General features: G+C 36.7%; 1 protein-coding gene across 3 annotated transcripts in view; it reads left to right on the top strand.

The window, feature by feature from the left end:
- Positions 1 to 23,147, top strand: part of PAX5 (paired box 5) — a 383,086-nt gene that overhangs the window by 4,820 nt on the left and 355,119 nt on the right. For all 3 annotated transcript variants that reach the window (XM_073662499.1, XM_073662491.1, XM_073662510.1), the window contains exon 2: positions 17,470 to 17,635. In XM_073662499.1, the coding sequence (XP_073518600.1) occupies positions 17,470 to 17,635 (166 nt within the window). The remainder of the gene's footprint in view (positions 1 to 17,469; positions 17,636 to 23,147) is intronic.

The raw sequence follows: 23,147 nt of genomic DNA, 5'->3' as shown, positions 1-23,147 counted from the left end.
GTGCTCCACTGGTCATACATACAGTACATTGGGCTGAAAATACTATACTATGATAATACATGACGTTCCTAAAATGTTATTTCAATAAATATTGGAATACTATATAATAAAATCCACAGCGTAGTCTTATGTTCACACAACAATGCACCCATTGGCTATTCTCTAGGGTAAGACATAGAGCAGGACAAAAGGGAGCAGAAGCTAATGTCCTCAGCTTCTGATGGACCACCTGCACCAGAATGTGTCCTGGTCCCTCAGAAATAGATGATACATTTCCCCCCATGATAAGGTTTTATTTTAAAGCTACATTAATTAAGGCAGAATGTGTAAGGCTGGTGGTGGATGCCCTACCCTCCTCCTCCATATTTCAGCCCTTGGCCTTGTCCTTATTTCAAAAACATCTATTTAAATGGCCACTATGCTGATTGAGTTCCTGTTTAATAGAAACTCTCAATGGTTTTGCATAAAATACGCTTCAATATTGAATCAACTCTAAATGCTATTAATCACACTTGATTAGTTTGTTTTAATGTGATTCACTGTGCAACATAGGTGAACCTTACATGATTAACGGCTACAGATAATATCTTTCCCCAGCTGGGTCACTGTCTCATACTATACAATCTGCTGTGTGGCTCAGTGTGGATGTCATGTTAAAGGTATAGACCTGCTTTCCCAGGGCAGATATTTTTGTCTTAACACTTATATCTATACTTATCTATAATATCTTATTTTATATCTTTTTTTTCTTTGATTTTATTTATTTTTTTATATTTTTTTTCTTGATATGAAAAAGAGCTTGGACTCTCTATGTAATTAGGTAAATGAATGGAAACAAAGAGCAGTAAATGCGGAATAGGTGGAATTAAAACATTGTCCAACAGAATAAAAGTATTGATACAATGTTAGGTAGAAATGGCTGAACAACTATCGAGTAATAAAAAACAAAATTAGTAATAGAAATATGAAGCTTAATAATTCTGAAGTTTTTATAATTAGCATCTATTTATACAGCGCCGCCATCTTCCTTGGCACTATATAATAGGTGCGAGAACATAAAATTTAAAGAAAAAATGGTTCAAATATAAAGAATAGAAAATCATGGCCAAAGGGGTCTCTCTCAAACTATAGACCCCATAATCACTGCTCTGTGTGTATAATATACCAGTTCTATGCAGACAATAATATAAAAAAAAACAAGAACCTTCACAAAATAAAAAAAAATAGATGCAATTTAGTGTTCAGGTTTCTCCGATATTGTTAGTATATTAACTATGCCCCCCAAGCTGCTGGACTAGTGCATTCCCATCAAGGCCAAACAGTTCAGAAGTACTAAAATGCCACAGTGCTTATATGAATCATATTTGTTTTGTTATGGTTTGCAGTTTTTGTTACATTTAGATAACCTTACTACGTTAAATATTCTATTCAGGTTATTTTATGTTCCGAAGAAACTTTTTTTTATGTTGAGCATTGTTTATGCTGTACAGTAGTAGTTAGATATTTTCTTTTCGATTAGTATGTAGAAGGCCATATTATCTGTGCCTTTGCATTTTTGCACATTGTTCATATCATCCCGTAAGCATAGACATGAAATAGTAACTCCAGGTGACAAAGTCATCCTTACCTATAATATCTCTGAATGTAAAGAGCAAGCAATTTAGAACAATTTAGAATGAATATATATATATATATATATATATATATATATATATATAATGGAGGCAGCGTGTCCTTCAATGAAACTTAGAAAAATATTTATTCCATGCCAAAGTTATATGAAGTTTTGACTCTATACCTGATAAAGGCTTAGTGTTAGAGCTGAAACGTTGCATACCTTAGCCGTAGAATAAATATATTACTAAGTTTTATTGAAGGACTTGCTGGCTCTATTTTGATATATGTATTTTATACACATACACGACACGCAAATATATATGTATATATATATATATATATATATATATATATATATTTATATATATTTATATTTATACAGAAAATAGCAGCACAATCGTCATTCTTGGCATTCTTGGAAATAACCAAGAAGAAAGTCCTCTGATTTTTCAGGTGAAAAAATGTGGAGTTTTATAGACCGATCTAGGAGCAACAGATCAAGTTTCCCAGCTGAAGCCTTTTCCAAGCAACCTGCAACCTCTCAACTACAGCTGAAACATTACAACTAGACGGGTGAATAAAACTCCACAATTTTTCACTTGGACCCTGTGAGTACTGCCCATTATTATACTCCATTATATATATATGTATAATATATAATGTATATATTCAGTCTGTGTGTCAGTTTTTTTTAAATCCTTTAGAAGTGTGTTTGTCTAATATAACCCCATTTCTGCTGTATCACAGTCCTCTTTGGCACTAAAAGGATTAAATTATGGTTTTCTTAGGTCCCCACCTAGTTGACACCAGTGTTTGAGAGGTAATGAAGCTAAGTAGAAATTAATGATGTAAGCTGAATTTAAAACACTATGAATAAAGACTTACAGCTCATTATTATGGACTTTTTAACAATGGCTTGTGTCACTTGGAATCCCAATGACATTTCACTGGTGTATAATTGGTCATTTGTAAAGACTGCACAATGGGGGTAATTCATTAATTCTGATGGTGGTGATCATGGCACTTTCATAAGGACACCCACGTTACCATCAGAGAAATTAAGTACATGGAGAGATATACTAGTTCAATAACTGATGCCTATATTGTTTTTTTATATATCCTATGAAGTCTACGTAACAGAAAAGAACTAGTCTTGTTGCCCATGACAACCGTTGAAAGCTAAGCTATGATCAGTTGCTATGGGCAACAATATCACTTTTTCTGTTGCGCCGTTTTAATAGATTTGCTCAAATGAACTATAAAAAAGAGTGAAACAAAGCAGAGTAATGCGTATTACTTATAGTTATCAAGAAGCCAAGAAGTACTTTAGAATATGGATGCTCCTACATCACATTAAGAAACATTGTTATTAATATTTTTTTTGCAGGTGAGGCTTCCAAAACTGAACACAATATTTATCATGTGGTCTCACTAGAGCTCTATCCCGTGGGATCAAAGTCTCCCTCTTCCTAAAGTCTTACCTCTAGGTATACGGCTAAGCAATCCACCAGCTTTCCCTACTGCCTGGGCATTTGTAGGCTCATTTTCATGGTCAGATGTCTTTTATATGGCATACAGAACATATTACTGCTTAGGCCATAAGCAAAGTCATTTACCAGTAGTGCTTTTTGTTGTACTGCTGTGCACTGGCAGATGTATCATCCTATCATAATAACCATTATCAAATGTGCTTGATGGGACCAGCTTGGATGGGTTTAACCATATCTAATATGTTCTACATTGAAGGAATTGTCAGATGAAAGCAAGTTATACGATAACGTATTGATCGGTGGGGTCAACTGCTGGGACCCGCACCGATCGACAGAACCGGGAACCTTTATTCCTGATAGAATGAGCAGCATATTCAGCTTTTACACCATTCCATACTCTCAGTTTTTTCTGGCAGCCCCATGGAGACTAAATGGAGCTCTCGTTGGACCTGCCGCTTCATTTTGTAACTGGTTAAAAGTGCATTGATTGGGGATAAAAATTTCCCATTCTGCCAATAGGTGCAGTTCTGGACCCCGACGGATACACAATAAACTATACACAAAAGAAAAATAGGACTCCTGTTGAGAAATGATTCAGACAAGTTGTTTTCACATTGGCAAGTAGCCGGGCACAGATGTGGTTATCTAGGTTTGAGGATTAGTTTTGGTCTTGGGCCATTTTGTCTACTTAGATTTAAACTTTGCTTCAAATGTGCCATGAAAAAATGAAACATCAGTTGATACATTCTTATAGCTGCTGTGTGAAAGCTCATAGTAACTAGTCATAGCCCACCATTTACCCAGCAGAAAGTTAGCCTGTTAGCTTGTATACTATGCATCAAACATAAATAATATATTAAATCTAGAAAAAAAATGAAAAAATATTTTCAATGGCTTTTTTTAGCACAAACACAGAATTTTAAAAAAACTTTTTCATCTTTATACTTTAGAGTTTGTAAAACGGTTGCAGTTTTCAATGAGCTACTCCTAGCATACTTTTTGTCAAGTAATAAATATACAATAGAGTAAGTGCGAATTTATACCACAATCCCATACCATTGGCCACAACAGTAGTTTGTGACCCTGGACGGGAGAGAGAGTACCACTTTTTGCTGATGGCATCTGAAGCTCTTCTTTTCATTAGCTGGCCTGGTGCAACATTATATTTGCATCACGCTGCAATGATAACTTCGTACTAGGTCAGCTAATCAAAAGAATCAGCAGGTAAGAGGCGGTACTTCTTCCGTCCAATAGGCACAGACCACTGCTGTGGCCGATGGGATGGGATGTGCGAATTGATTTGCACCAATTATGGTATACAACATTACACATGTACTTATGTTAATATAACATTTTAATACACTCCTCAACATTAAAATTGCAACAACAAGTAAGATATGCTAATAGTATGCAAATGATGAAAAAAATGGAGACAGAATTTTCAAAACCATCTCGATTTATTCAGTATCAAGTATAAGCACCACATGCTGAAATACACACACTTACACACCTTGATGAAGACAAATCCATAGATGCTGCAGGCCCCGGTAGCACATTTAGATCATAAAAGTTCCTCACAGTAGGACACGCTGGAGAAATGACCGTACCACCGGTTCCCCCACCAAATCACTGTAACGCCAAGCTGTTAGTGAACCTGGAATGAAAACAAGATGGGTGTAGCGACATTATACCACCCCACACCATAATCCAGGAAAAAGGACCAGTGGGCCATTCCTATGTGAAGTCCTTTTCATGGCGTTAGCTGGAGTGGAGCAATGGAGGCTTGAATGAAGAGCTTTCCTCTTCAGTGATGAGTACGGCTCTTGTTTCTGATGCAATGATAGCTGGATGGTTAGATGGATAGATGGACCATGATGGAATGTAACATAGATCCTACTCTCTGGATTATGGTGTGGGGCGGCTTAATGTACAGTAGCCAGAACATTCTAATTTTCATTTCAGGTACACTGACAGCTTGGGGATGCTTTGATTTGGTCATGCAATTACCAATTTGTGGTACAAACATTTCTCCAAAAAGTCCCAGGATTCGTTTTTCTGCACGATAATATTAGGCTGCATGTTGCTCATCATAATATGAGCAGCCTTTTTGACCAAAATGTGCTACCATGGCCCGCATCATCCCTGGACTTGTCTCCCATTAAGCAAAGCTGGGACAAGTTTGGTTGGTAATCAGAGAGCTGCCAGCAGAGGATTTTGATGATTTGCATGCCGAAGTGCATTTAGCGTGGCAGAGCAACCATTGATAACATTAGTGATAACATGCCAATGAGTGTAAGTGCTTGGATTTCTGCATCTGGGGCTCATACTCAATACTGAATAAATGGAGATGTTTTGAAAGTTTAGTTTTCATCATTTACATTTCTATCCATCCTGTGATTTCCATAATTCCACAACTTTTCTTCTTGGTGCAATTTCAATGTTGAGGAGTGTATGTAATATTACAATAACATTAATATATTTTACAGAACATACTGAACATAACAAAGCTTTTGCTGCTGACAAGTTTTTTTTTGCAAAGTGTTATGCATATTGACTAGAGTTGAGCAAAATGATTTGCAGGACTGTTGTCCAGCGGTCACATCATTATTTTAAGGTTGCTGGACTTGGATCTTCCTACTACCATTGGCATCTCCGATGCCTCTTCTGACTGGTATGCCCATGGGATAGACTGCGCGTGTCATGCCCAACATAATGACATCACGGGGGCTAATAATTAGAGAAAGCGCAGGGGATGCCCCAGATAGATTGAGGATCACAGTGCACTGGTCCAGAGGCTACAAAGTACTGACACACATTTTTTTTTTTGCTCAACTGTAATATTCACTTTGGTTAAATGAAATATATTTGTGTCTATATGTTTTCAAGTTAGTGTTTTTCATAAAGTTTATTCAGAAAAAAGCAGGAGATCTGGTGTATAGCGTGTGAGAAGAAGGAGGTAATGATGGCTGGAAAGTTTTGACTCCCTTGTACAAGAAATGCTACTGTATGTGTATAAGGTTCTATGAGAAAACTTTAGAACTCATGGCATAAATGACTGATTGTGAAAATGTTGTAATGCATCAGCAAGGGTAAAACCTATTCAATTGAGTATTGACTGCAGAGAGTATGGGACATTACTGCAGAAATGTCTGTGACTGAAAATCAGTTCCATACATCTGAAAAGAGATAGTTTCTATAGCTTATGCATGGATTTTTACAAAACTCATTCAAAAGTATATGACATTTGCAGAAATGTCTGCTGCAATCCTGATGTATGTGAATATACCCTTATAATGGTCTAACACATGCAGCCTCACCTGACAACCTGTACAGCGCCCTCAAGCTTGCTTTCCTTTAGCTCTGAACGTGGATTATATTCATGAATAGAAGACGCAAGATAAATAGAATATTTGGTCCCACAGATATAACGGAGTGCTGCAGAACAAATACTTTTAGGTCAAAATATTAGAAATCTGATCACCATAACATGGTTAAATAATACTTGTAGAATTTGGATTTTTAGATAAATGCTGGATACATCCAACTTAGATTCCCACGGATAATGTCAACACTGGAAATATTACACATATGTTTACATTCATAATTATTCATCAATATCCACTCATATAGAGCTTATGGCACTTCTTATCAATAGAAAGAACGTGCTTCGACTGATATTAAAGTCAGAGTACAGAAGAGATTCATAGTATAAAAACAATATTTATTGAAACAATTAAAACAAAACAGAATAAAAAAGCAGACTGTCCATCAGGGGACGCTGGTGTGATCAATGTGCAAATAGTATGTGTAAATTACACAGAATAATTAATACCCACGATGGAGAAGTGAATATAAAATAAATAAATCAGATACAGATACCCTCTATCTTTAGAATAATATACATATTTTATACACCAAAAGATGGAGAGATAATATAAGTAAGTAATAAAATGGTAAGTGGTGATAAATATGAAGCCCTCAGAGGTTGCGGATCATGGTAAAGTCCTAAGGATCATGTTAAGTGGGATGGTTCTAGTTGCATGTGCCAAGATTAACCCTGGGACCTACCCAAATAATACAATAAATTAAGGTATGGGATAGATGTAAATATCAGGGCAAGTAAACCACTATCAGTGTCCAAAAATCACATTATGAGGCTGTCTCAGTTTCAACCAAAACTCTTAGGGTAATAGTACCTGTGTAAAGTAATGAAATAGATTCTCTAGGAGGCGTAAGTGGTCGCTATCTGCGTCCCCTCACCCTGACGCACGTTTCGCTGTCAGCTTCTTCCGGGGGCATTCTGTTTTGTTTTAAATGTTTCAATAAATATTGTTTTTATACTGTGGATCTCTTCTGTACTCTTACTTTAATATCAGTCTGAGCTGGTTGTTTCATATGTTTACATTCAATTGCATTTGGATATTTTCATTCCTAGAAATAGCTGATGACTTTAATATCTGGCACTCTCCGACAGACGGTAGAATCTGTGTGTCGGCGTATGCAATAAATCAGTTATATAATGACCTGCTACTCTCCTCCTGAAATCCAAGTAGCAGTAAAAGCCAGTTTCTTCTTCCATTACTGATTTCACTATTAAACTATATTTCTCATAATTTTTTCAACTTGCTTTAGAAATAAAGATTTGCCAGTTGTTATGTTACATATTGAACATTAAATATTGGGGATGCGCAAGAGCTCGACAGATCCCTGACGAAGATATATCGGGTCATATACTAGGTCAAATGTGTCTATGCACAGTCAGAGTGTTTGGAGGGGTTGAGCTCTCCGTGATTAACTGGTATGGATACATATGTGAAGGAGGATGAGAACCTACTGGGTGCCTGAACCACCAGCCCTATTAAAGCTAATATGGCTGACAGTGATCAGTCAGATACTTCCAGATGCTTCCTATCATAGAAGATAAAGTTGAGAGCTGAGATTATCACAGGAAGGCTATACAAAATGATTTCACGTCATGATCTGAGGAACACAGACATGTTTTCATGTTTTGCTGGATATATGGTTTATTTAATTTAACAGGAGTTTTTTAAATCACTTTGTGAATATTTTACATCTTTAGTAAGATATATTTATTACAATGAATTTATACAAACATTGTATGGACACAAGCATCGGAACACCTATACATTGCACCTACAGGAGTTTTTGATATCACATTCTAAGTCCATAAGCATTAATATGGAGTTGGTTCCAACTTTGCAGCCACAACAGCTTCCACTCCACTGGAAACACTTTCTACATGATTTTGGAGTGTGCCTGTGGGAATTTTTGTCCATTCATCCAGGAGAGCATTTGTAAATTCACTATGTTGACTTTGACCATGTTGACTTTGACTAGTAATGCTTGATGCCTCACAAGTTGGATCTGTGCATGGGAATATGGATTCCTTGTTGACTGGAGCAAACAATATACACACAACTAATAGGGGTGAGCTATATCAAAATATATTTCTATATTAACTTCTCAACCAAATTGTACATTTGGCATAATGCAGTCATGCAGGTAATGTCCTACTGGCATTTGCCCAACCCAGACTCATCGATCAGCCTGCCATATAGAGAAGCATGATTAGTCTCTACGTAGAACACATTGCTCTAGAGTCCAGCGGTGGCAGCTGTACACTACTCACACCGATGCTTGAGGTTGTATTTGGTCACGTAAGGTTTTCATGTAGGGGACACATGCCATGAAGCTCCCAGTGCACAGTTTTTGTGCTGCTGTTAATGACAGAGGAGGTTTGGATTTCTGCAGGTATTGAGTCAGCAGTTCATTGCCCACTTTTATACATTTAACATTGTATTCCAGTTTTCTGTAGTAATTTGCTCCTTTTTACTTCCATTTGTATTTGTGCCTTATTCTCCTTAAGTTTTGCTTCACTTTTTAACTTTTCTTTCTTTTTTTAAGTCTTTTATTTTTCCTCAACAACTTTGCTTATCCAGATGTTTTAGAAAGATTCATGAAATGTGATTATTACCAAATGTTGCCTTTTTTTCGTCTCTCCCTCCACTCCACCCCTATCCTCCACCACCCGAGGAGTAAGGCTTCTGGAGGAGTTTTCAATTTGGTGCATTTTTGCAACTTATCAAAGGTTTTGCAACTTTTGGTGCTGAAAAGTTAAAAAAATGGTTGAAGACATACATAAAGAGCATTTTTAATATTGCGCTGAAGTCAAGAACAGCATGTGCCATTTTGAAGAATTTGGCACAAAAACATCAGCGAATACCACAAGGCAAAAAACTAAAAATAAAAGTAATAAAAAAATAAAGTTAAATAATGAATCAGGCCCTATGTGCCTAAGCACTCGGCGACCCCGTTCTGTAACTTCACATGTTCTGCCACTTCATGACTGAGTTACTGTGGTTCCTAAATGCTTCCAATTTTCAATAATAGCTCTCATAGTTGGTTGTAAAATATTTGCAAGAGAATAAATTTAATGAGCTACTTTTTACAATGGTGGCTTTCTATTACAGGAACACACTCAAATTCACTGAGCTCTTTAGAATGTCCCATTGTTTCCTAAATATCTGTACAGGCAGACTGAAGGGCTATGGGCTATATTTTATACACCTGTGGCAATGGGACTGAATGAAGAGCCTCAATTCAATGATTAAGTTTTGGGCTACCAAGGTTGCCAACCGTCCAGAAATTCCAGGACAGTCTGTAAAAATAGAACACTTTTTTTAAGGTGTCAGTCATTTTTTTGAAGCTGAAGACTCTTATACAGATTATTTTTACTGTAATTATTATTTTACAGTTTACAGTGACTGCAGCTGATGTCTTCATATAGGATTTATGGGCTGTAGACATCTATCACTTATAATTATTTATTATGGCTTTCCAATGTGTCCATAAAAAATATTGTCTGTTTGTAATTTTTGGATAAGCTGTCTAGAAAAAAATAAAAAGTCAACTTGGCAACCCTGGGGGCTAGATGGCGACGTGATGGACAAGAGCAATTCTCAGGGAAGCCATGCGACAAAAAACATCTGTGTAACTCGTCTGTGACTTGCTGTCGCACTTATTTTATAGCTGTGTTTTTACTGTAAAAAAGTCGCATATAAGTCGGTCAAATTCCATGGAAGTCTATGGCCAGTGAGTCACAGGCAACTTAAAAAGTCTAGCCAGAAGTGCTTCTATTATTGTCAGTGGAGTTCAACCAAACATCAAATGTCATCACGTGTCGAAGTAGAGGTTTCATTATCAATGATTTTTGATAAGCAATTATCTGAGTATACACTTTAATGTAATGCAGGAAATCTCAACTTCTTGTTACACAAATATCAATATTTTATCATTTTTCATTTACTTACCATTGCTCTTGTTTTAGGTTTGGTGGCCCTTGAGAACCTGTTCTAGACTTGAATGGTGGTAACAATTATTATCCTAATATAAAGGCTGCTATTTGTCAGCACAGTTTATGTCAATTGAAGCTTGAAAGTGACAATATTCCCAGGTGCAGAAACTTTATCCAGTGCAAATGCTCCTTTTATATCGGAACAAACCGCGGCTACAACTTTTGACTTGCATTTATTATATTTTAAATGAGCTGGCACTGAGTTTACATTTTACTGTAGCTGGTTAATCCTACTAAGTGCCAACCAAATCCAATTAAGAGACATTAAGTGTAGAATCGAATGAAAAAAGAATGGGAATAACAGTAAAACGGGAACTACTAGTTCTCTGTTCTCTATCTGTAGCTGGAACTACTTAGTGGGGAATTAACTAAAAGGATTGATAACTATCTATCTCATATACATCATCTCTCATATTAATCTTACACCCAAATCCATGTATATTGATCGTTTTAGCACTCACTTCTGTACAATAATAAGTACTAATATTTTTTAATTGTTTTGTATGAAATATGGTGCAATGTTTCTCTATCTCCTCCAAAGCAGTGTGAATGTTTGCAAACTTCATCCACATTTCTACAGCCATGATATATTGATATATTCATGCAGAATGTTCTTCTACTTTTGGACTATGCAGTTATTGCACATGGCTGTGCTTCAATAAGGGTAAATGCACACAGTGTGGATTTGATGTGGATTTTCTATGTGGATTTGCATGTGGAAAATCCACAGCATAATAAACTTCCAGCTAAATTAATGAGATTTTGAAAATTTCATCTACATGTTGCATAAAGTTTTCACACGTAAATTGACTTTCCGTGCAGCGTTTACAATTGGGAGCTTGTCAATTCTTTATTCATTAAATTCATTGCAGACTTCACCATTTTCAAATGCTTTGGGTAAAATTCTACATCAAAATCCACATGTAACACATGGTTCACATCAAAATTCCCATCAAATCAGGACTATTTGCATTTACCCTAAAAGTCATTGAGTCAATCTATTTTCTTTGTATGTAAATACTTGTCACATGTGCATCATCCAATTTTCTTATTTGTCAGGCACTCTCTTGTCAATGAAGGATCTGTCACATTGAACAGTTTAATCTGTGGGCAGCATGTTATAGTACAGAAGAAGATGAACAGAATGAGATATATGGTAGTTTTGTTGATAAGTTTGTTACAAAGCGTTTTAGCCTAACGTCAGTGGCACCATCAGGGCTTATGTCTGATACACCCAAATTCCGCTTTTCAGGGTATGTGCTGATGGGACCATTGTCTGTATTGATGCTGAAGGGGGTCACATTGTGCTCTGGTGGACATCATTTTTGGCCTATTTAGGGCGGCGTCCAAGATGTGGTCGACTGCATCTTGGACCCACCTCGAATAAGCTTATGAGGCTGAAAATAATGTTTGACAGCACATAGTGACTCCATCTGCATCATTAGAGTTAATGACCCCGTCAGAACATACTCTCGAATTTTGTTTTACAGGGCTTCAGACTTAAAGGGGATTTCCCACAAACGAAAGTTCATTTTAATCAATAGATCTTGGAATAATAATGAGATCCACAATCGGATGTGTTTAAATAAAATGTTCCTGTGCTGAGATAATCTGTGCTGTGTCTGACCATGTAGGAACATGGTCTGATCATACCACAGCTCCTGGGCAGGGGAGGAAACAAAAGAGAGTATACAAACATTACAGCAGGGGGTCACAGCTAATTCTTTTTCATGAGGTAAAATATTTCCCTGCCTGTTTTTAAACAATGTTTTACTTCAACAAAAGAATCAGCTGTGATCCCCTGCTGTAATGTCTGCATTGTCTTTTGAGTCCTCCCCTGCCCAGGAGATGAGGTATGATCAGACCATGTTCCTGCACGGTCAGACACAGTCATTACACAGGGGAATATTTATAAGATTATCTCAGCACAGGAACATTTCATTTAAATACATTCAATTGTGGAAATTATTATTATTCCAAGATCTATTGATTAAAATTAACTTTTGTTCATGGGAAAACCCCTTTAAGTCTCGCCAAAGCCACTGACATGAGTATTATATGTGACGTGAGCTGGGCCAAATGATTCAGTATCACTTGTAAAATATTAATTTTTAATCCTACTCATTCTGGGTTTAGAAGTCCAATGGGTTGTATAATTATTTAATTAACTATTAACACCCTACCTTGTAGACATGTGCATACATAGCTGTCAATCATTGAACCAAACCTCCCACTCCCAATGGTCTCCTACGCCCAAAATGAGCAGGAATTAAAATGAAAGAAAAATATCCTTTTAAATTACTCTAAAGCAGGCCAAGTGACAGACATAATGGGGATTTTTGACTAATTTTCCCAGACCCTGGGCATGAATTGAGTATGTTGGCACTTCTACAATTTGGCAATTCTATGTTGTTTTGTAATTAAACACAGATTGGTGAGCAACCCCATAGTCAATAATGAGCATGTGTCCTATCTGTGAAAAACATATATAGAAGAAACATATGAAAAATGAGGCCTTAAAGGAAGGCTGTCATGTTGAACAACATTTTTTGAGGGAAATGTTTCAGTAAAAGTTGCACTTTTTTCATTGAAATCCCTGGTGTTTGTGTGCATAGGAGTCCAGTAGGTGGTCATACTGAGTGATTTACAGTCTGCCCTGTATGTCTGTGCACACAGAGATAGCTGTCAATCACTAGTAGGGCCACATGCATACAAATACCAGGGATTACAATAAGTAGAGTACAAGTTATACTGAATCTGTTCCAACAAACCTATATATCATTGTGCTCAGCTTCTCCTTCTCTATAGAATACTGTCCACAGATCGGACTGCATGTGCAACGTGACAGGTTCCCTTTAAACTCAGCAGTGCACATGATATACACCCCTTTGTAACATGAAAAACATATTTGTTGTTCATAACCAGCATCATTAATATGTGGCAATATTTTTTTGCCACAAATTGGAGCAGATTTTAATGTTATGATGTTAGGTTGATGCATTTTTTTGCATCTTATAAGACTTCATGGATAACCCTTCCTTTTGCATTACATTTCTTTCATAAGTATACATTGAGAACACAAAGTGGACAAGGTATGACACGGCTCTACAGAAACTGTTTTACAGTGAATGTCACCCTAAACAAGGAAAAGTATAATAGAAAGATTTTAACGTCTCTCTTTTAGAGCCAATCTTAGTTTGGTCTATAAAAAGGTATTTCCTACTAAGCAGAGATATTTTTTTCCTAAAAAAATAATGCATCTGAACTAATGGATTAGCACAACCTGACATTATGTTTTCATGACAAATGTATGAACGTCGTTTTTCTGTAATTGTCATAGTTTGTACAACTTTATAGGCACATATATATAGTTCTGTAACCATTCTTCGTCTTGGTTAATAGATCCCTGTAGAATGTTCACCTCCTCGAATAAATGTCTCTCGTAATTATTCATGCTTAAACAACTGACTTGAGAAATATTTGACCTTCCTGTCATGCACTTAATAAATGTCTACAGTTCCTTGTGCCTGTAAGTCCTCTATTAGATCATTAATTGTAAGACTATTTACAAGAAAAGCCCTTCCTTTTTGTCGAAATGTTTTTTACTGGCTCAAATCTGTCCATCATGAAATATATGGCATATCGGAATGTACAAAACATCTGCTCATACATTTACCTTTTACACGTCCTCCTTCTTGTGAGTGCATTGCCATTCCTGTATATGCTATATCCATGTTAGCTCTATATGTGGGAAGACTTAATAAGAGTAACAGGTTAATGTTATATAATTCTACAAGTAATTTTTCTGTTCACATTTAAACATGTATTTTAAATAATATTGGGGATTTATTTTGGCCATTAAAATCAATGAAGCCTAAAAAATATTCAGCCTTTTATTTTCACCCCTTTGTGTAATCTGTTTGTACAATACTATTAAAATATGTGAGAGAATATAGATAAAAAACAATAACATGATATGGTATTTAAAAATCAACCTAAAACAGATAAAAATGCACAATTTGTATAGACTATATCATTGTCCTGAGCCTAAAAGCCAAATAAATCACTGAAGGTTTGTAACTTTGGTGGTTTGGGAGTGCCAGTTACAGTCTTTTCAAGCACTACTGAATAATATAATTAACCCCTTTAAAATATGAGGAATATATCTTATAATTGCTAAACCACTCTAAGCTAGCAGGAATATTAAAGGAATATTATTTATTCACCTGTTAGTCACTTATGCCTGCTATATTTTAGGGTTCATTCTGTTTTTTTTATGCTTATTTTGCGCTTGATGGCAAGGGAAATGTAAGCTAGAAGGTTTGCTAACAGAGTGACCAGGACTGGGCTGCAGCCCCACTGTATATGTAATATGGTACACAACTAATAGCTTTCTGTTAGTGAATTGGGTAGTAGGAGACTGTAGCAAAACTGCCATAGTTTCAAAGACGAAGCTTCACTAAATACTGTACATAAAGGATCTAAATATAATAAAATAAGTATATATATATATATATATATATATATATATATATATATATTTTATACATTTTGTTCTTTACATTTGTATTTGTTGGTAATACAGTGGGAAAAAAAATATTTAGTGAGCCACCAATTGTGCAAGTTCTCCCACTTAAATAGATGAGCGAGGCCTGTAATTGACATCATAGGTAGACCTCAACTATGAGAGATAAAATGAGAAACCAAATCCTGAAAATCACATTGTCTGATTTGGAAAGAATTTTTTTTTCAAATTTTGGTGGAAAATAAGTATTTGGTCACTTACAAACAAGCAAGATTTCTGGCTCTGTAACTTCTCCTTTAAGAGGCTCCTCTATCCTCCACTCATTACCTGTAGTACTGGCATCTGTTTGAACTTGTTATCAGTATAAAAGACACCTGTCCGCAACCTCAAACAGTCACACTCCAAACTCCACTATGGTGAAGACCAAAGAGCTGTCGAAGGACACCAGAAACAAAATTGTAGCCCTGCACCAGGCTGGGAAGACTGAATCTGCAATAGGCAAGCAGCTTGGTGTGAAGAAATTAACTGTGGGAGCAATAATTAGAAAATGGAAGACATACAAGACCACTGATAATCTCCCTCGATCTGGGGCTCCACACAAGATCTCACCCCGTGGGGTCAAAATGATCTCAAGAACGGTGAGCAAAAATCCCAGAACCACAAGGGGGGACCTAGTGAATGACCTGCAGAGAGCTGGGACCAACGTTACACAGGCTACCATAAGTAACACACTACGCCGCCAGGGACTCAGATCCTGCAGTGCCAAATGTGTCCACCTGCTTAAGCCATTACATGTCCAGGCCCGTCTGAAGTTTGCTAGAGAGCATTTGGATGATCCAGAAGAGTATTGGGAGAATGTCATATGGTCAGATGAGACCAAAGTAGAACTGTTTGGTAGAAACACAACTCATCGTGTTTGGAGGAGAAAGAATGATGAGTTGCATCCAAAAGAAGAACATACCTACTGTGAAGCATGGGGGTGGCAACATCATGCTTTGGGGCTGTTTCTCTGCCAAGGGACCAGGACGACTGATCCGTGTACATGAAAGAATGAATGGGGCCATGTATCGTGAGATTTTGAGTGCAAACCTCCTTCCATCAGCAAGGGCATTGAAGATGAAACGTGGCTGGGTCTTTCAGCGTGACAATGATCCCAAGCACGTCGCCGGGGTAACGATGGAGTGGCTTCGTAAGAAGCATTTCAAGGCCTGGAGTGGCCTAGCCAGTCTCCAGATCTAAACCCCTATAGAAAACCTTTGGAGGGAGTTGAAAGTCCGTGTTGTCTAGTGACAGCCCCACAACATCACTGCTCTAGAGGAAATCTGTATGGAGGAATGGGCCAACATAGCAGCAACAGTGTGTGCCAACCTTGTGAAGACTTACAGAAAACGTTTGACCTCTGTCATTGCCAACAAAGGTCTATGAGAGCCAGAAATCTTGCTTGTTTGTAATTGACCAAATAGTTGTTTTCCACCAAAATTTGAAAAAAATTTCTTTCCAGTTCAGACAATGTGATTTTCATGATATGTTTTCTCATTTTGTCTCTCATAGTTGAGGTCTACCTATGATGTCAATTACAGGCCTCTCTCATCTTTTTAAGTGGGAGAACTTGCACAATTGGTGGCTGACTAAATACTTTTTTTCCCCACTTTACATCTATCTAATACAATTTTTTGCTTTCTTATTTTATCATATTACGTACTAAAAGTGAATTTAGATTGTGAGCCTCTATGAGGACAGTGATGGTGACTGTGGAAATTAATGGTGGCGTTATAAGCAAAAAAAAAAAAAAAAAAAATTATATATATATATATATATATATATATATATATATATATATATATATATATATATATATATATTGTAAGGTTTGTAATCTAACGTTCTTGTAAAATGTAACTATGAAATAATACATACAAATAATATCTTGAAGCTCCTCGGCCCTGAGCTGGATTTATAGTTTCACCTCCGATAGTACTAGTGTCTTTCTATCATGTAAAGAGGTCTTCATATCTAAGGCTGTATTCACATTTCTGTTTGGACATTCCCATTTGTCTGTTCTATTTTAGGAATAGACCAATGGAATTAATGTCCAAAAAGGAGCCGTTCCATAACTAATGCAAATGTAAGCGGGGGAACCCAATTGATTATTATGGGTTCCATTATGTGTCAGTTTTTAGAACAATAGAAAATGTTCTGCATGATGTATACATATGTTTTTAATTGGGAGAATGGAGTAAGCTATGCCAGATGGAGGACCGAGAGGCCTCTAAGTCCATAGCCATTTAAAGGTTGTGCCGAAATCTGTGGATTCATTCACCGTTATTTCTAATATGTGTCTGGTGGCCTTTAGGGTGCAAACCAGTTATGACCCACAAACCTGTAAACTGTAGTAGTCTGCCTATTGGAGTAATAAAAAATGCAGCTGTTTACCGTTTTATTTTGCACTCTATGTTTTGCAGGACACGGGGGAGTGAACCAACTGGGAGGGGTATTTGTAAATGGCCGACCACTTCCTGATGTAGTTCGTCAAAGAATTGTGGAACTTGCCCATCAGGGTGTGCGGCCGTGTGACATCTCCAGGCAACTTCGAGTCAGCCATGGATGTGTCAGCAAAATTCTCGGCAGGTAACAGTGTTTCTGATGAAAATTTATGAGCACTAAGGCAAATGTATGTGGACTGTATTATTACATCTCTTTAACTTGGTACTGTGATGATAAACTATGCCTCATTTGTTTATTATGTGTCTATATATAGAAACCCCCCCCCCAAAAAAATGTCTTGTTCCAATGAGAAAATCTTATCTGCATAACAAAAAGCCCACATTAGAATCACTATGCTCCTCTTTTCACCACTCATTCTTTAACCATGCTTATTAATAGATAATGACTAGTGATTGTGAGGAACTCTGACTATCCCCACTAGTGCTGCTGCACTACTCTGCAAGCAATAGCGCATCATCTGCCTGTAGACACACGCTTGAAAAAATTACTGTGAGGGTTAATCCTCAAAGTTCTGTTGAGCAATCATCAATCCATTCAATATTCAATGTTGTATAAATGTAAATTATCTCCGGTTACAGCGATGGCTATGCTATCCACAGCTTGTGATGTCACAACTAGTGAGCGGCTGCTCAAACTTCACCTTGTCCGCATCCAGGCTACCTACCTGGGATTTTCATATGGAAGACCATAATTAAAGGGTATGCCCACTGGAGGATGTTGCAGCGTTGGTAATTGGTCTACTTAGGTTCTTTTCTTCCTTTTCTGCACAAATCTAGACCCTTTTCGTTTTCTCATCCCTCCAAACCCTGATATTCTAGATTGGCTTTAGAAGGGATCACTGGACCGAGAGAAATCAGCAGCTTAGCACATCACAACAAAATTGGTACAAAGGAAAGTCAAACAGTAGCGCAATTGGATTCTTTGTCTCATTTTTCAAAAAATTATTTTTTTTAAAAATAAAGAGAATTGTTTTACCTCTAGAATTGCTGTTTTTTTTTTATTCAGTTTCATAAAAAAATAAATACTAAATGTACTTAAATGTAAGAACTTCAGCTTGTTCCACAAAAAATAAGCTCTCACACAATTCAGTCTATTGAGACATAAAAAGCAGTGGGTCTTGGAATATGGTAAACTCCAAAAAAATGATTTTTGTCTTACATAAAAGTAACAAAACATAAAAAACTATATAAGCTGTTTTTTGTCATTATTGTATAGATCTGAAGGATAAAGTTAGTATGTCAATTAAATTGAATAGTGTTAAAAAAACAAAAAAAAAAAGAAAGGAGCCAGGATTGCTGTTTTTGTTCCTTCCACCTCACAAAAAGTGTAATAAAAAGTGATGAGAGAGTCAAATGTACCAGAAAATATTACCACTGAAAACTACATCATAAAAAAATGAGCCCTCATACAGCTCAATTGACGGAGAAAAGTAAATCTTATGGCTCTTAGAATATAGGGAAATACAAACAAAAGTAATAAAACAATATGTATTTGGTATTTCCATGATCATAAAGATCCACAGAATACTACTCATCCTGCGAAAAACAAGCCCTCATACAGCTACATCAATGAAAAAATAAAATATTATGACTCTTAGAATGGACATTTTTTATGTGCCCTAAAGACCCAAACTGAGTTACTCATTAAAGGGTTGGGCCAGCACCTAAAATGTCCTTTCTAAATATCTATCTTTACACCATAACCACTAATTAGCTTTATTACACAGTACCCTACACTTCTCCCTATCCAGCTAATCTCTAAATGTTTTTTTTTTTTTACTGTACTTCCTGTGACATTTCGCTTGAGAGGAGTTTCAAACAGGATGTCACAGGAGGCTCGGGCTGCATTCACTTCCTGCAGCGTCTATCGCCCCTCCTGGAACAGGACATCATCATTGGGCAGTGCTGCAGTTACTTACTACAGTTTTTTGCATCGCTGCCCTCTGAAAATGTCCTAGATCCATGGTGATAGACACAGCAGGAGAGGTGAGTGCAGCGCCTGCACTCTGCTTCTATCTCCGCTGCCACCACATCTTCTGTGAAATTAGATGTTGTCAGAGGGTGGAGATAGAACCAGTGAGTGACACCAGAGCCACCCCATCGTTTCTAGCACCGCCCTCAAATAAACTGTCATCAGCGGGTGGTGATAGAAGCAGTGAGTGACACCAGCGCCACACCATGATGACTATTCATTTGAGGGCAGTACTAGAAGCTGTGGTGCGGCACTGGTGCCACTTACTACTTCTATCTCTTCCTCTGATGACAAGATGCGGCAGAGGAGGTAAAAGCAGAGTACTGGCACTGCACTCACATCTCTCACAGATTCTATCACCTTAGATCCAGGACATCTTCAAACATCTTTTCTTGCAGCAATGCAAGAAACTGTAGTAAGTAACTGCAGCACTGCCCCATGATGACATCCTGTTCCAGGAGGGGCGATGGATGCTGCGGGGAGTAAGTGCAGCCCCAGCTTCCTGTAATGTCCTGTTTGAGACTCCTCTCAAGTGAAATGTTACAGGAAGTACAGTTAGTAAAAACAACACATTTAGGGATTAGCTAGTTAGGGAGAAGTGGAGGGTATTGTGTAATAAAGCAAATTACAAAAGTAGTTATGGTGTAAATATAGATATTTAGAAAGAACATTTTAGGTTTGTGAAGACCCCTTTAAGGGGGTTAATGTGGTCATCAAACAATTAATGAAAATGTTCACATGCAACAATTTTTGCTACAGAAATCACTGCAACTGAAAATAAATTCTATACATGTAAATGAACTTCTCTCTTGAGCTTGTCAATAGATTTTTACAAACTTTACTCAGATGAATAGCAAAGTCTCAGAAATTCTGGTCATGAAAAGCTGCTGACAGGTGTCAGAGAATAGAGTACAACAAGCTTTTTGGTAATCCAAAATCTCTAGTTTATGGACATCTATAAAGTCCAGATTATGCTAATGCCCTGGAGCTCTGACCATGGTGAAAAATGTCTACATGGGCATTGCAGATCTGAAAGAGTTTGTGTGTGACATACACAAAATGATAATACACTCTATTTGTGTAAGGAAAGCAATAAAACCCTTTAAGGCTCAAGACAATATTTCTCTGTGCAAGTTCAGCATGACCAAAAAGACTACCGGACAGTAATGGTTACATTTATATATATTGGCATTCTGAATTTAAGCATGTTGATTTGTTTCATTTTAGCTGTCAACAATAAATTGGAATTTCATAGCTCATTATTTGGATAAATATTAATTACAGTGGAACCCTGTCTTAGTTTACCAAATAATATGGCACTGTAATCAGAGATGTCAGTAAAAAAAAATGAATGCAATTACAAAATGAATTGATTTCCTAATCAACATGCCACATTACAGCCTTATGTTTTGAATTCTTTAGAAAGTTCATATTTGGACTTTGTAAATTCAGATCTGTTCATTTGCATGCTTTAAACACATCCTTTGTGATACAACTCTACCTCAAACAGCCTGTTTAGTGCAGGCCAAATGAGAAACCACTGGACCCCATACCAAAATAAAGCCTCAACCTATTCACCCCATCACACTAGCTCCCAGTGGTCAATCAAGCCAAGAGAAGAACGTTGAGGTTTAGCACTCAGGTCTCATGTTTATTTAATTAAGTCTTTCCTAAAGAAGTGAATGATCAAATCTGCACAAGTTTGGTCTTCTGTTCTGATTTACTAATATTGCGTATCTAGAAGCTCGTATGCCAGTTACATTGTTAGAGAACCCCAATAAGGTTCATATTATTGAGGAATTTGATGCAATCTCGGTTGTAATTGCCATTGTTTGTCACAACTGTCTCAGCAAAGGGAAAAGTTTGATTAGTCGTTCAAGTAATTAGTTTAAGAAAGCTAGATGGGACTTTGCCTGTTTGTCACTTGTGTCACAAAAAAAGATTATTTTTTATAATTCCGTTATATAATCGAGCCACTAGCAATGGTAATAATATACACATACACACTGTATGTATACAGTACTGTGCAAAAGTTTTAGGCAAGTATGGAAAAAGGCTACAAAGTAAGAATACTTCAAAAAATAGAAGTGTTAATATTTTTTTTTTATCAATTAACAAAATGCAAAGTGAGTGACCATAAGAGAAATCTAAATCAAATTAATATTTGGTGTGACCTTTGCCTTTGAAACAGAATCAAAACATCAATTCATCTAGGTACAATTGTACAGTTTATTGAATGAACTCGGCAGGGAAGTTGTTCCAAACATCTTGGAGATGATCTAATTGCACAAACCCTTCTGGCTTTTCATGTAATCCCACATAGAATTCATGATGCTGAGCCTACAGCTACAAAAGATCTGTGGTTAGTTCTCCAAGATGTTGAAACAATCTTATTGCTGAACTCATTGAAAAGTCTATGTGCAAGTGTACCTAGAACAATTGTTGTTTTGAAGACAAAGGGTGGTCACACCAAATAATGATTTCATTTAGATTTGTATTTTGTTCCCTCATTTTGAATTTTAATAAATAAAAATAATCTATTAACCCCTGCATGCCATGGTCATTTTCCATATTCCCTCACCTTCTTCCAAGAGCCATAATGTTTTTATTTTTCCCGCAATATGGACATATGAGGGCTTGTTTTTTGCGGGATGAGTTGAACTTTTGAAAGACACCATTGATTTTACCATATAGTGTACTGGAAATCGGGAAATTTAGGGTTTTTTATTTACCAGGTTCACTATATGATAAAACTGAAATGGAAATATGAGTCCCCAGGTCAGCATGAGTATGCAGATACCAAACATGTATAGTTTATTTTTTATTGAAATGGTGATAGAATATTCTGAAATTTGTATGTTGTCACTTTCCAAGACACAAAGTGTTTTCATTTTTCAGGATCTGGAACTGGGAGATGGCTTATTTTTTGCAACTAGAACTGATGTTTTTAATGATATAATTTTGAGGTAGATATGATGTTTTGATCGCCTCTTATTGCATTATATTGCAATGTTGCGGCTACCAAAAAAATGTAATTCTTTCCTTTTGATTTTTTTTTTGCTGCACTGTTTACAGATCTCATTAATTTACTTTATATTTTGATAAATTGGACATTTCTGAACACAGCAATATCAAATGTGTATTTTTTAATTGTTTTATTTTCACATGTGCAAAATGGGTGTGATTTGAACTTTTATTTTTCATATTTTAAAAACTTTATTTTAACTTTTTACTGTATTGAATAGTCGCCTTAAAAGACTTGAAACTAGGGTCGTCCAATCACCTGTTCTATACATAGCAGTGCTACACAAGCTGGTGTTCACAGGAGTATTGTAATGACATCCATGGGGGTCTTCTGCAGACCCCTGACTGTCATGGTAATCCATCGGTGCCCCCCCCCGATCACGTGACAGGGGCGCCGATGGGCAGTATTTGTGACGCGCTTCTGGCTGGCATGTGTGAAATCCCGTTGTCAGAAATTGTTAGTGGGATTTAATTGGTTAACAGGCTAACTAAATCAGCAGTCATGTGCGGGAAAAGATGTGGGCTTAGCACCAGACCCTGCATCAAAGTCGGGGACATAACATACAACGTAAATATACATCTTATGTTATGAAGGTGTTAAACACTTCCATTTCTTAAAGCATTCTTACTTTCCAGCATT

Source organism: Phyllobates terribilis, unplaced genomic scaffold (assembly GCF_046119375.1).
Source record: "Phyllobates terribilis strain yellow unplaced genomic scaffold, ASM4611937v1 Scaffold_1__5_contigs__length_1240528914, whole genome shotgun sequence".
In the NCBI taxonomy this organism is placed as follows: Eukaryota; Metazoa; Chordata; class Amphibia; order Anura; family Dendrobatidae; genus Phyllobates; species Phyllobates terribilis.
Note: the sequence above shows the minus strand (reverse complement) of the source record. Positions and strands in the feature narration are given on the sequence as shown.